A 15179-nucleotide genomic window follows, 5' to 3' on the forward strand; every position below is an offset into this window, starting at 1 on the left:
ACACCGACTTAAGTCATAAATTTTCCACCTTTATGATTTTCCATGGTTAAAGAGGTCCAAAAAGCTAAAACCCTAACTTATTAATCCATTAATACAACATAACTCTTGCATGGAAGGGATATAAGGACCAAAATCACATTTTTATGGTTCCTAATAGCTCCATAATGGATAAAGTTTCCAACTTTATCCATTAGGATGGTCAAAAAAACCAATATCTAGTTTTTAAGTTTCAAAGAGGCAAGAAGTGCATCTTTCTCAGCTTAATTCATTAAGTCCAAGCCTCCAACCTTCATAACTAAATCAAATATGTTGTTTGGATGTATAATGTTTCCAACTTTATCCATACAAAGGTCACAATCTTTCAAAAAGTGATGTCAAGGAACTCGCGGACAATCCATTCAAAAAGTGAGCTCTGTAAAAGTTTGGGCAAATTTTCAAAAAGTGGGTAGAAGCGTAGACAGTGGTATTCATCTCCAATAAAAGTTTGGCTAAATTCGTGACAAAATAGAAAATTTTCCCATTTGTCCTCCTAAACACAATTATTAGCAATAATGGCACGGAACTCACTGACAATCCATTCAAAAAGTGATGCCAAGAGAGAGGGATTAAGCAAAGATTTACTTCAGTATCACACCTACATGCCAATGGCCAAGTGGATGTTACAAATTAAACAATAGTATAGGAAATCAATAAAAGGTTAGGTCGCGCTAAAGGAAATTGGGTTAATTAGTTGCAAAGTGTACTATGGGCATACAAAATAATGGTGCGAACACCCACTTAAGAAACACCTTTCATCTTGGTCCACTATTCAAAAGTAGTTATCCCAACTGAAATGAGAAGATGAAAAACACAAGAAACTAACCCACAAACCAAAGCAAATGACACATAGATAAACCTTTTAAAAGAATGACATGATGATGTTGTATTGCGACAAGTAACATATACATCATCGACTGAAAGATTTTACAACAATCGTGTGAAGAAAACAACATGTAAGGTGGGGGACTTAGTTCTCTAAAAGAATGAAGCGAGTGGATAGGAGCAAATTAAAAAGCTCAACCCAAATTGGGAAGGGTCATATCAAGTGATTGAATAACGAAGAAAGGACTCTTACACCTTAAAAATATTGTATCATACTGTCGCGATCTTGGAACATAAGTAATTTGCATAAATTTCACTTTTAGTCCTAGTGATGAATGATGTCGTTCTTTTTGTAATCATTGTAAGGAGGCGATATCCCAGTAAAATGAAAAGTCCTGGCGTCATCTAATATTTTTCCTTTCTATGACAGGAAGATGAATATTAATGTGTTTTGACAATTATCAGTCTTTAAAACTATTATCATAGATAAAGCTTTCATATGACAGGAAGATGAATATTAATATGTTTTGACAATTATCAGTCTTTAAAACTATTATCATAAATAAAGCTTTCACCATCTTGGTTCTCATACCAAAGATCGGCATTCAAGCCTCAGCAATGTTGGTTCTCACACCAATGATCAGCACTGGAGCCTCTACCATCTTCATTCTCACACCACGGATCAACATTCTAGCTTCAGCCATCTTGGTTCTCACACTAAGTATTGCCATTCAAGCCTCACCATTTTGGTTCTCACACCAAAGATCGTTATTTAAGCTTCGACTATTTTGGTTCTCACACCAATGATCAACACTCGAGCCTCAACCATCTTGGTTCTCACACCAAGGATTTACATTCAAGCTTTGACCAAATTGGTTCTCACACCTATGATCGACAATCAACTTTTGACCATTTTGATTCTCACACCATCTCAGTTTGCACAACAAGGATTGACTTATGATTTCAATAACTATGCCAAAATTTATTTTTTACAAACAAATGTAAAGGCATGCATATTTTTTGTGAAAAAAAAAGTGCTAAACACAAATCCTAAGACCGAAGATAGAACCAAACAAAACATAATAATTACAAAAAAATTTTGATCTTTTACATTAAAGTAAAGCGAATACGTACCAACTCAAAATAAAGTATCAAAAGTGCAGGATCAGATAAAATCATAAAACCATAAGGGATACACAAGTTCGTTGAATGCATGATTCTTTATCAGGAGCCTTTGTCTTCTATGCTTCAACTTACTCGTTCCAAAGCCTGATCTGAAAATCTTTCTCTGAGCACGCTATGTCTAAGCCTGAAACCTTTTCGGTGAACTAGACCTTCAAAGCCTCTAATTATTGGCTCACCTCTTCCAAACTATTAGATAGGAAGGCCTGAATATCTCTAGCTTCTCCAAGTTTCATCTCAAGATCTTTATTCAAATTCATAAGTTCCTCTTAGCGGAGATCGTGTTCGTTCATATCACTAAGAAGACGTTTGTTTCTGATGATGACCTTGTCCCGTTCATGAGGAAGGTCCGGCTTCTCTTTTTCCAACACTTCATATTAGGATCGGGCATTCAAGCCTCAACAATGTTGGTTCTCACACCAATGATCAGCACTGGAGCCTCTGCCATCTTCCTTCTCACACCACAGATCAACATTCTAGCTTCAGCCATCTTGGTTCTCACACTAAGTATTGCCATTCAAGCCTCACCATTTTGGTTCTCACACCAAAGATCGTTATTTAAGCTTCGACTATTTTGGTTCTCACACCAATGATCAACACTCGAGCCTCAACCATCTTGGTTCTCACACCAAGGATTTACATTCAAGCTTTGACCAAATTAGTTCTCACACCTATGATCGACAATCAACTTTTGACCATTTTGATTCTCACACCATCTCAGTTTGCACAACAAGGATTGACTTATGATTTCAATAACTATGCCAAAATTTATTTTTTACAAACAAATGTAAAGGCGTGCATATTTTTTGTGAAAAAAAAGTGCTAAACACAAATCCTAAGACCGAAGATAGAACCAAACAAAACATAATAATTACAAAAAATTTTGATCTTTTACATTAAAGTAAAGCGAATACGTACCAACTCAAAATAAAGTATCAAAAGTGCAGGATCAGATAAAATCATAAAACCATAAGGGATACACAAGTTCGTTGAATGCATGATTCTTTATCAGGAGCCTTTGTCTTCTATGCTTCAACTTACTCGTTCCAAAGCCTGATCTGAAAATCTTTCTCTGAGCACGCTATGTCTAAGCCTGAAACCTTTTTGGTGAACTAGACCTTCAAAGCCTCTAATTATTGGCTCACCTCTTCCAAACTATTAGATAGGAAGGCCCGAATATCTCTAGCTTCTCCAAGTTTCATCTCAAGATCTTTATTCAAATTCATAAGTTCCTCTTAGCGGAGATCGTGTTCGTTCATATCACTAAGAAGACGTTTGTTTTTTATGATGACCTTGTCCCGTTCATGCGGAAGGTCTGGCTTCTCTTTTTCCAACACTTCATATTAGGATCGGGCGCCCTCAAGGGATTTGGTAGCTTTCTCAAACTTTAACTCTTTCATGGCAACCAAAGATGCTCAAAACCGAATGCAACAACCTACTTCATTGATACAGTTTAACCCTTCCATTATTAGAGAACGGGCTCGATCGATCTTCTTTTCATCAGACATCGCCCCAAGAAGGGGGTTGCAAGAAAATATAGTGGTGGCAAAGAGATGCAGGAACAATGGAAGAGAAGTGGCCAGGTTTATCAAGGTTGGTTGTGGGGCCTCTTTCCCTATCATTAGAATGTCCAAATGTGTTGTAAAGGAAAAGGATAAAAAGAGATGATAATTTTGCAAGGCAACAATAACATCAGAATAAATAAAAGAAGTAGTAACACATATTAGTCATTCATGTAACTACTTCATTCTTCAGATATTTAATGGTCAATTCATCAGTTTGAGGAAAAACAACATCGATTATGAGATTCAAGGGGAAATCACTCACCTTCAGACATGTGTCACTTGGAATGAGGCTCATAACTATGGACTCTAAAGAAGTAGCCCTGAATTTCCCAAATCCAGAGTTAATAAGATTTTACTGGAATGCGTTCCTTGTAATATTGGTAATCAATGATGCCATGGAAGAAGAAAAAGGAATGTGGGAAGGTTTCATAGACTCAACTGCAGAAGCTTTAGTTTTGTAGATTTTAGCCAAAGAAGGAACATTCTTAGTAAAAACCATAGTAGAAGCGGGTTGATCAGAAGGATCAACAACATCAGTAAAACCGGGTCGGACACTATGACACACTCATGCAACCCCGAGGAACTAGTAATGACGGTTTCCAAAATAGATCCAGTGGGCACCGAAGCCCTCACAGAGTCAGTAAAGACCACAACACCCATTTTGACTCTATAGAGCCAGTGGTATGATGGCGTTTCAGAGACCTCCGATAAAGTCTCAATCTTTTGAGTTATTTTACAGTTTAATCTTAGCTTTTATTTTTTGAATAAGAAAATATTGATTATTTTATATTTTGTCTAAATTAACCAAACAATTTTTTTTCCAATAGAAAATGACAGAGTATCATACAAAATTAGATAATCAGTACTTTTCTATAAAAAAAAATTAAATATTAACATTAAACCGTAAACCGATCCAAAATATCAAAGACACTATCAATTTTTATTTTTTTAAATAACTAATCTAACAAAGAGACAAGCACCTTTTCGAAGCTGGCAATTGCATTTGACTATAATTAACATACAAGAAAGATTGCAAACTTTCCCAAACCAAAACATTTAATGCACACATACGACATAATATGTTCGCATTAACTCACCCCTACCACATATACTATTTCTCTTAACAATTTTTATTTTTTAAAGGATAAAAACGACACTAGAATTTTTGTTTTACATGAGATGAAATGGTTGTTGGCAATAAATTTATTAGCTTATTACTCACGCATTGATTGCACACCTTTTAAATAAAGGAATTTATTTAGTAATGTTTCTTCATTTTATTATTCTGAGATAAGTTTTTTTTTTTTTTTTTTAATTTTTAAATAACTAACTTATTTCTAAATAACCACTTATGTTTCAACGGAGACTTAAACCCATAACTTTTTCTATAAAAAGATTACTCCTTACTACTAGGTCATTGGCCCTTTGATAAATATTATTTAGTACATATATTTATACAGGAATCATAGTGGACAACTAGTTTTTGAGGTTGAATAAATTAATCACAATTCCTTTTGTCAAACTTTTTATTATTTGAAAATTTGACAAAATATTGTTTTATCAATCTGTATATAAAAAGATGAAACAACGTAAAATTATTTAATAGATTTGGCCTTGATTTCTTTAATTTTTCAAAATTATATGTTGAAAAGATGGACCACTTCTTTATTCGAATATGCAAAATTTAACCCACAAAAAAAGTTGATTGCGAAACAAATAATAATAAATGGTTCGGTAACATCTTGGTGCTTTTAAATTTTATGACAATTTTATAATTTTCGTTTTCAAAAAATGTCAATTTAAGGGTAAAGTTAGTCAATGCTACACACCCAGTCTCAATAGTGTGTAACTATGCTTAGATAGTCGGTAACTATTATAGTACTATGTGTTGTTGCTTGTTGGTTAAGTCGTTTAAAAACAAACCTATTTAGTTGTTTCGAGACCATTTGCATAGTTATCTTAGTATATTATGTGTTACAATACATGTCCCTTGCACGATAGGATGTGTTGATACTATAATGTGTTGATTGTATAAGTAGACCAACCAGCTCTATTGTATGTTGATTGTTTGATTATATGTTGATATATTATGTTGATAAGTTGATGGTGGATCGGAACTAGAGCCGAGAGCCTATAATACTCGTGTTTATGGTTGTACTTGTAAAAGTGCAGTTCACCGTTGTTAATGACTAGACATGCATTAGAGAAGTTAGTCGTCATTAATCAGGTGGATCGACACTAGAGTCAAGAGTCTTGTTTGTATGCATTGTATGTATGGGGGTGTTTGGCTTAGATTTTTAGAAGCCAAAAGTCCTTTTTAGAAAAGTTGGAAAAAGTGAGGTTTTCATGAATTTTCCAAAAAATTGATTTTCCTTTTATCTAAAATCCAAAAATAACTTTTAAAAATCTTTTGCCAAACATCTTTTATCTTTGATCTTTTCCTAAAAAGACATTTGGCCTCTCAAAAGCCAAGCCAAACACCCCCTATATATTGTGGTATGTAGTATTTTGGAAAGTTACTAAATTTTATGCTTAGAGAAGATGTTGATTAAATAATTTTTTTTATGTGTTGTTGGGTAATTATAAAGTTGATATAACATAGTTTTTGAATAAAAACAATATGACCCACTCCAGTTGCCTTATTCATAAGAGAATGTAATAATGTATTTTGACCCATTAAATTTATCGGTTATGAGCAGCAACAACAGAACAAATAGGCCTTAACATGGGATCCATTAAAGCTGAGAAGTCACATGTCTGAGTGATCGGAATCCGGTCCCCACCACTCCTCTCCTCCCCTCTCGATGTGTCTGGCTTACGACTACTTCTAACTACGGGGCTAGTTAGTGCCTTTTAACTGGAACAAACAAAAGGCAAGTCTACAGTTTCTGTATTTTATGCGAACCAGCTCATTCCCATCTCCATCTCTTTCCTGTTTCCTGTTTCCTGTTTCCTCCCTCTACAATTCCAGTTTTAGGGTTTTCAAAATATTGATTTTTGGTAACAGGAAAACAAGAAGAAGAACGCCAACAACAATACGGACCCACCACCGTAGACCCATTTCGCAATAATTTCCTGGATACGTGGCTTACGCCATACAAGCACAATCTCTTTCTAGATTCTGTTTATCCAGCAATTTCTTGGACCTCACCGTCTTATTCTTTCTTTTGCATGCTCCCAAGTTGGTAAAGTCTTCTTTTTAGCTTCATTTTATTATGTGTTATTTGGCTTTTTCTTCTCTCTTCTCTTATCTTTGGTTTCTCATATACAATTTACATCCTCGATTTATTCCATGTTTTGTCCCATTGTCTAGACTCTAGAGGGTATACTATACTTCCTTCACTTATTTACCAATCCAAAGGTTAAAAGATTCAGGGAGCTTTGATCTGTATGTCACTGGGTTGAAGAAATTTCCGATCTTTAGTATGTAATCTTGATTTTTGTGATTAGGGGTTTTCGTCTTTTTTTTTTTTCTGGGTTTCGAGTTGATATTTGCTAAAAGTTTTTATTCCAAGCCATAAAATCTGTTTTCAAACACTCTATAAGATGTTGGTATTGCTGCTCTGGTTTCTTGTTTATTTTATAATTATTTGTTGCCGTTGATTGTGTTGAATTTCATAATTTCCAAGAGATTGCACGTTTCTTGTTGTGATAAGTTTGACCATACTTTTTGGGATGCTTATTTTAATGTGTTCTTTTGGAAATTCTATGCTAACATTTTTTTTTTCTGTTATATGTTTTCCAGCATACACTTGATTCAACGCACAAACTGAAAGCCTAGTCTACTACAATTGAATGTAAATTATGTAAAGCAATTTTCCAACTTGAAATATATGGTCTCTATCCGATTCAGAGAGATGGATAATGCTAAGATTGTTGGCTACAAGAATGAGAATCCATCCTCAAACAAAGATTTTGAATCATCAAATGAAGATTGCTTGTTGGAAACGTTGGCAATGGAGGTGAATCCTAAAGGTGTATTATTGCCTTCAAGCAACAAGAAGTTACAAATCAGTGATTTTTGCCCTCAAAAGCTGTTTCTTCAACAAATGGTTGGCTTAAAGAGAAGGATTCCAAAGCAAATCATGAGTCTTGAAGAAAAATACCTTCGCCATTGCCTTGAATTGATTCATACGAGTGCCATGAGAGCCAATTCTTTTTCTTCCCCATCAAAAATCAACTTTTTGCCCGATACATTTACTTCAAAAACGGTCAACGGAAGTAATTGTGATACTTTGTTTTTATTTTCATCTGGGGTTGAAAACGTAGTCATAAGTTCTTCGGTCGATCCGATTGTGGGTTCAATCACAGGAAGTAGAAGCATGATTAATCTTTTGAACAGCCCTTTACTATGTCCATTAGAGGTCAAAGAATCATTACTTTCTGTTGATACTTCATCACATGACCTAAAAAAACATGAATCGGTGCACCAAAGGCTTGTTTCAGTCTCAAGCACAAACTCCACTTTCTCAGATCCTTCTTCTTCTTCATCATCATCATCATCATCGTCATCCAATTCCTACTCTCAAGGAATGCTTCACTGCTCATGGAATAACGGATTCCCGCGTTATGTTTTCTCAGTAGAGGACCAGAAAGAAGTTTACACGACCAATTTATCAAAAATTGAGTCGATTAAGGATGAGGGGTTGGATTATGTTTACATGTTTCATGACAACGAGTCAGATCTTGTGGCTAAAATGAAAGTGTCCACCTCTTTCACATTCTGTCCACTTGGAACAGAAATGACGGAGACTCATTTTATTTTATGTGCCACTGGACATGATAGTGAAGAGGGTCCAAATCAGATTGTTAAAAAGAGCAAAGGGCTTTCAAAGAAGGTGACAAACATTTTTAGAGGACACCCAAGTCGGAATAGGACATGTTCTAAATTTGACGGAATGCCGATTTTATTAGAGCCAAGTGAAGATGGGAATGCGTCCCCGGAATCCAGCTTTCCGACGAATCTTGAATCGGTTGCCATTGTTGTGAAGGAGCATATTAAGAAGGTGGAAGTTGGAGGGTGGGGTTTGAAGTTTCTTAAAGAAGGTGGACAAACACATTGTGAAATTTGTAGAGAAAATAGCAGCCAACATTTTAGCAGCATGGATGTTATTGTCCCTTCAGGGTTTCATGGGGGACCAAAAACGAAAAATGGAGGAGCTTCTAGCCTTGTTGAGAGGTGGAAGAATGGGGGGTCTTGTGATTGTGGTGGTTGGGATATCGGTTGCCCTCTCACTCTACTTAATGCTGGACCAAATAATAAAAAAGATGTTTTCTACCAAGCAGGTGTTTTTGGGAAGACTAATTCGTTTCAATTATTTACACAGGTATAATAATAATAATAATACTCTATTCATCTCTCATATTATCACATTATTTTGCGTACCTTTTAATTTGTTGCTATTAAATGCAAGAAATAGCAAATGTATGCTCATTAATTTGTTGCTATTAAAACATTTTTACTTCAAAAAATATACCCAAGTACAATCTAAATATAAATCAGTTTTCACTGCTATAATTAGAAAAGAAATGAAAGTACAAAGCTATAATTGGGTAGATTTTCCAAAGTACAATCCTGTAAGTAGGATGCTATAGTACACATTATTAAAGATTCAAAAATGTCATTTTCTTTTATCATTTTTACATGTGATAATCATCAAAAAGATAAAACCTGATATATTACAACTTTTTTGTTTTTCAGGGTTGTAAGCAAAGTCTGCCAGTTGTAGAAGTGAGGAACATTCATGATGGTTTGTATTATATCCATTACCGATCAACTCTATCTGCCCTGCAGTCTCTTTCAATTGCTGTGGCAATAATTCATAGTCACAGTCCCACCCTCAAACCTAAAGTATATAAAATTTGAGCTACTTTATTATTCTTCTTTCATGGAGAAACTGAAAATGACAACACATGATTAGGATTTGATCTTGTGCTTTGTTAACTTATTGCTTCTTCTTGATTGCCTCATGTAGAGACACTTGTTGCAGGTATACTTAGATTGATGCTGCAAAGCAGATTTGTAGATTTGGTGTAGTAGGAGAGTGAATTAGGATGTCTTGTTGTTTGTTATATCAAAAGAATTGAGTTATAAATAGAGTGATTATGTCAAAAAAAACTGTATCTTTGTTTTGCTTATGAATGTTCATCTTGGAAGATGATGATTAAATGCTTTAAAATATAGAATGGGATGACCTGATTTTTCTTTGTAGCATCATTTTGATTAGAAATCTATATGTGGTATGATTTTAATATCCAACTTTAATTTTGTATCATTAAGTGAGACAAAATGAAACAGTTGCAAAATATTGCATCCCACCACCAAAATGAATCAATCTTTAGGTCGATCTCATGATTTGATTCCGAGTTTATTAGTTGCCTAGCTTTTGCGAGTTTCTGTTATGATTTAATATGAGAATGGAGAAATTATGATTTCATAAACTTCTAACTTTTATGCTTCATGTTATACATTTAAAAATGTATTGCAATGGTTTGTTGATATACTTTATTCAATTGTAAATGTTGATCGATAATGTTTATAACTGAAAATCAATATAGTTTGAATATAGTGTGAAATATAGTACTTCACTACATGAATCGGGATTTTTAGCAAGTGATGTTTTTTCAACAAAAGATACAAAGTGATAAGTAGTGATAAGTTTGAACAAATTTAAGGGCTATTTGTGAAAAAGACAAGACATAACAAGTTCAAGGGTCATTTATGAAATTATAGTTGTCGTATAGAATTATTATTTCCTACTTTTAGAGAATGTGCCATCATTTTATTGGGTGTGTAGTCTTTTCTTACTTTATGTAATGTCAAGTTTTGTTTGTCGATATTTTAATTGTAAATATTACACTACCCTTTGTCTATATAAAGGATTGTAAACGATTGTAAAAATCATCGAATATTCATACGAATAAAAAATTATGTTGTTATTTCCCTCATGTCTCTATAAACACTCTCTTTCCGATTCTCTTAGCATATCTCTTAAATTCCTAGTTCTTTCAAGAACTTCATATTATATCCCTTATACAAAAAAAAAAAAAAAAAAAAAAAGAGGCTGTTGTTGCACATACGACTCTGGTTGCTTCTCTTCTCATAGTCTTCCTTGTAAGTTTATTCTTCTTGATTTTAATTTTTGTTCATATTGTGTTTATGGTTTAACGGTAAACCCGGAAAAAACCGCCGACTTCTATAGACTACGAAATACAAGCTTTAATCATTTGTGTTTATGGTTTAACGGTAAACCCGAAAAAAACCGCCGACTTCTATAGACTATGAAATACAAGCTTTAATCATTTGCTCTGGATTAGTTTTTGCTATTTCTGAAAATGTTTTCACCTGTTCAGGTTCTATGAAAAAATTGTTTAACCTAAAATGTTCTCGAGCAATATTCATAGCTTCTTGGAAGCTATAACATCCCTTGTAAAGAGGATTTTGACACTGTATATATTTTATGACTGTTGCCCAATTATTAAAAATCCCAACTTTAGTGCCCCTGATGACAACATAATGTGTAAACTTCTTTATTTGTTTTTCAGGAATCAATGGTGACTGTTTATGAAAGTAAAAACTTAAAGCATTGAGAATTTGAACTTTAAATGATGAAGCATGTGGAACTGTCTGAATATGCCATAAGTTGTCTAGCAAACATTGTTGGTCTTCTGTCAAGTTTACCCCAATCATGGGCCTAAATTTTTTGCGTTCATCGAAGAAATTGGTAAAGTGCAGTTACCAAATGCTATAACGGCTTCTCTGTTCTGTGTATATTGTGTATTTTTTGAAGGTCCTGTCCAATAATATGCATGTTGAATATATATTTTGAGATTGTGGTCTAGATCCTTGCAAAAGGTTATTATTATGTGTAGTACTCGCTATTTCCATATAAGGAATCGAGTTTTGATGTGTGGGTTTATGTAAATATTCTGTTTTTATTGTTGAATCCAATAATTTTTCTGTTGATGTTGTGTTTCTATCTTCTTCTGAAGAAACGCTCATGGAAGAGGAACTTCTTTTTTGCTGTGTAGGCTATATTAATTTGTTCTTTCCTTTGTTTCGACTATCCATCTGCAGAAAATAATATGTTAATATTTCTGGATAACATATCAACTATTCCATTATTTTCTCCCTTTATATGTTCAAAATTTATTTTATATCCACTTCCTTGTATTGTATTTTGTAAATTAATTCATCGTGTCCTATTTATTTTCTTACTTTGATCATTTTTAATAAAACGAACTATAGCTTCACAATCTGTTCTAACTATAAATTCTTTATGTAAAAATATTTTAAATTTTTCTAAAGCATTTATTAAAGATTGTATTTCGTAGTCTATATATTGGATTCAACAATAAAAACAGAATATCTACATAAACCCACACAACAGAACTCGATTTCTTATATGGAAAATAGTGAGTACTACACATATAATAACCTTTTGCAAAGATCTAGACCACAATCTCAAAATATTCAACATGAATATTATTGGACAGGACCTTCAAAAAATACACAATATACACAGAACAGAGAAGCCGTTATAGCATTTGGTAATTGCACTTTACCAATTTGCTTCGATGAACGCAAAAAATTTAGGCCCATGATCGGGGTAAACTTGACAGAAGACCAACAATGTTTGCTAGACAACTTATGACATATTCAGACAGGTCCACAGGCTTCATCATTTAAAGTTCAAATTCTCAATGCTTTAAGTTTTTACTTTCATAAACAGTCACCATTGATTCCTGAAAAACAAATAAAGAAGTTTACGCATTATGTTGTCATCAGGGGCACTAAAGTTGAGATTTTTAATAATTGGGCAATAGTCATAAAATATATACAGTGTCAAAATCCCCTTTACAAGGGATGTTATAGCTTCCAAGAAGCTATGAATATTGCTCGAGAACATTTTGGGTTAAATAGTTTTTTCATAGAACCTGAACAAGTGAAAACATTTTCAGAAATAGCAAAAACTAGTCCAGAGCAAATGATTAAAGCACCGGAGGAAATTATTGCTAAGTTACAACAACAACTTATCCAATCTGGAAAAGATACACAACATATACAAAGCCAGATTGAAAACAATATTTTGAAACAAAAAATAAAAATTCTTGAAGCAAAAAATGTACAGGTTATATAAAGGAATGAGAAAAAAGACGAAAAATTAAAAACAACAATATACAGAAATTATGAATGTTTTAAAGCTTGCATTTTAGATCTCCCTTGGAGACAAACATTGAGACCAGTACTTGATCAGTTCAAAGAATTTGAGCAAATGGTGTCTCAAGAAATTTGTATAGAATTTCCAGCAATTCTATATAAATTACAGCAGAAGATTGTATAGATTGCTTTTCAAGAAATTAATTATAAAGGAGTTACAATAATCCAAAGATTGAATAATGAAGGTGAAGATACTCCCATACTCCTGTTACAAATAAACCTAAAGACTACAGACATGCCAGAAGAATAGATAATTAATTTTTATCACAATGGAATGATAGATTACTTAGAATTCTGCCTCAATAGCAGCATAGAAAGTCTTCTTAATAAATTAGGAGAAAATTTTATTTTAACAGCCGGAAACATCGCCTCTCACAGCATCAGTCCAATTATTGGGTGCAAATTTTTTTTTCTTTTCCAGCAGCGGATGAACATACATATAGACCTGCTAGAAAAAGGATCTTCATCACCCAAAGAATAGTACAACATGGCTATCTTAAAAAGTTATCATGCAAACAAGAAATAGATTTTGGGACTCTACAAAATCTTTCAAATGAAGATATATGCACAGCTCAAAAAACACCTTTACTACCTGCAAGCTTTGTTGGGAAAATAATAAACTCCTAGCAGAAGGACACTACTTACACATTTGGTCTCATCAAAATTGGCATATGCTCTTGCCATTCAGCGGCGAAGGAGATACACTATTGAGACTAGAAGATATCATGAATAGTGAAGAACAGGTTGACACAGAACCAGGATCATCGGTTTCTATTGACAGTACTCATCGAGATTTTTAGCAAGTGATGTTTTTTCAACAAAGGATACAAAGTGATAAGTTTGAACAAATTTAAGGGCCATTTGTGAAAAAGACAAGACATAACAAGTTCAAGGGCCATTTATGAAATTATAGTTGTCGTATAGAATTATTATTTCCTACTTTTACAGATGTGCCATCATTTTATTGGGTGTGTAGTCTTTTCTTACTTTATGTAATGTCAAGTTTTGTCTGTCGATATTTTAATTGTAAATATTATGCTACCATTTGCCTATATAAAGGATTGTAAACGATTGTAAAAATCATCGAATATTCATACGAATAAAAAATTTTGTTGTTATTTCCCTCACGTCTCTCTAAACACTCTCTTTCCGATTCTCTTAGCCTATCTCTTAAATTCTTTGTTCTTTCAAGCACTTCATATTATATCCCTTATACAAAAAAAAAAAAAAGAAGCTGTTGATGCACATACGACTCTAGTTGCTTCTCTTCTCATAGCCTTCCTTGTAAGTTTATTCTTCTTGATTTTAATTTTTGTTCATATTGTGTTTATGGTTTAACGGTAAACCCGGAAAAAACCGTCATACCCCTTTATTTGGTAAAAGACTTACATAATATTAAAATAGCATTACAAACTAAAGGATATGAAAATGATGAAGGTAACAACATAGTAATAAGTATAGGAGTTTTAGGAAAAGCAAGTAATAGATCAGGAATGAAATATAAAGTTAATATAGAAGGTATAGTAAATACAATAGCATCAAAATCTATAAAAATGATAGATCCTATAAAAATAGATCCAGAAGAGAGATTAAAATGGTCGTTAAATGATTTAAAAGAACAAGAAAATGAAGTATTAATTCCAAAGAAAAGTTATATATATGAAGGAAGTGATGGTATACCGGTTTCTATTGACAGTACTCATCGGGATTTTTAGCAAGTGATGTTTTTTCAACAAATGATACAAAGTGATAAGTTTGAACAAATTTAAGAGCCATTTGTGAAAAATACAAGACATAACAAGTTCAAAGGCCATTTATGAAATTATAGTTGTCGTATAGAATTATTATTTCCTACTTTTACAGATGCGTCATCACTTTATTTGGTATGTAGTCTTTTCTTACTTTATGTAATGTCAAGTTTTGTCTATCGATATTTTAATTGTAAATATTACGCTCCTAGATCTCCTGGAAGTTTTATAAAATATTTATCACATAAATTATCATCCATTGCAAAAACTATCATATCTCCTTAAATTATATTAAAACATAAAACAATCCCATAATCTTCACCTGAGAGAGTTCTCGATATATAAAAATGGTCTTAAGCAAAACATGCTGCCAGAAAAAATCGAGTTTGTCTCAGTCTTTTAGATCATAGAACGTTCCATGCTCTGATACCAAATAAGGGGGTATGGCGGTTTTTTCCGGGTTTACCGTTAAACCATAAACACAATATGAACAAAAATTAAAATCAAGAAGAATAAACTTACAAGCAAGGCTATGAGAAGAGAAGCAACCAGAGTCGTATGTGCAGCAGCAACTTCTTCTTCTTTTTTTTGTATAAGGGATAT

The 15179-nt window shown here is 33.3% G+C and overlaps 1 protein-coding gene across 3 annotated transcripts; it reads left to right on the top strand.

Moving 5' to 3' along the window:
* The first annotated feature begins 6348 nt into the window (after window positions 1-6348).
* LOC145056566 (uncharacterized) lies at window positions 6349-9819 on the top strand. Of its 3 annotated transcripts, none has more exons than XM_079004255.1 (3): window positions 6349-6793; window positions 7354-8935; window positions 9310-9819. In XM_079004255.1, the coding sequence occupies exons 2-3, from the start codon at window positions 7442-7444 to the stop codon at window positions 9472-9474; spliced, it is 1659 nt and encodes a 552-aa protein (XP_078860381.1). In that variant the 5' UTR covers window positions 6349-6793; window positions 7354-7441; the 3' UTR covers window positions 9475-9819. The 3 variants fall into 3 exon arrangements, with proteins under 3 accessions (XP_078860381.1, XP_078860382.1, XP_078860380.1); XM_079004256.1 differs by lacking the exon at window positions 6349-6793 and adding an exon at window positions 6812-6931; XM_079004254.1 differs by lacking the exon at window positions 6349-6793 and adding an exon at window positions 6823-7031.
* The last annotated feature ends 5360 nt before the right edge of the window (window positions 9820-15179 follow it).

This window comes from Lactuca serriola, chromosome 6 (genome assembly GCF_051521515.1).
Source record: "Lactuca serriola cultivar US96UC23 chromosome 6, Lser_US96UC23_V15, whole genome shotgun sequence".
NCBI lineage: Eukaryota > Viridiplantae > Streptophyta > Magnoliopsida > Asterales > Asteraceae > Lactuca > Lactuca serriola.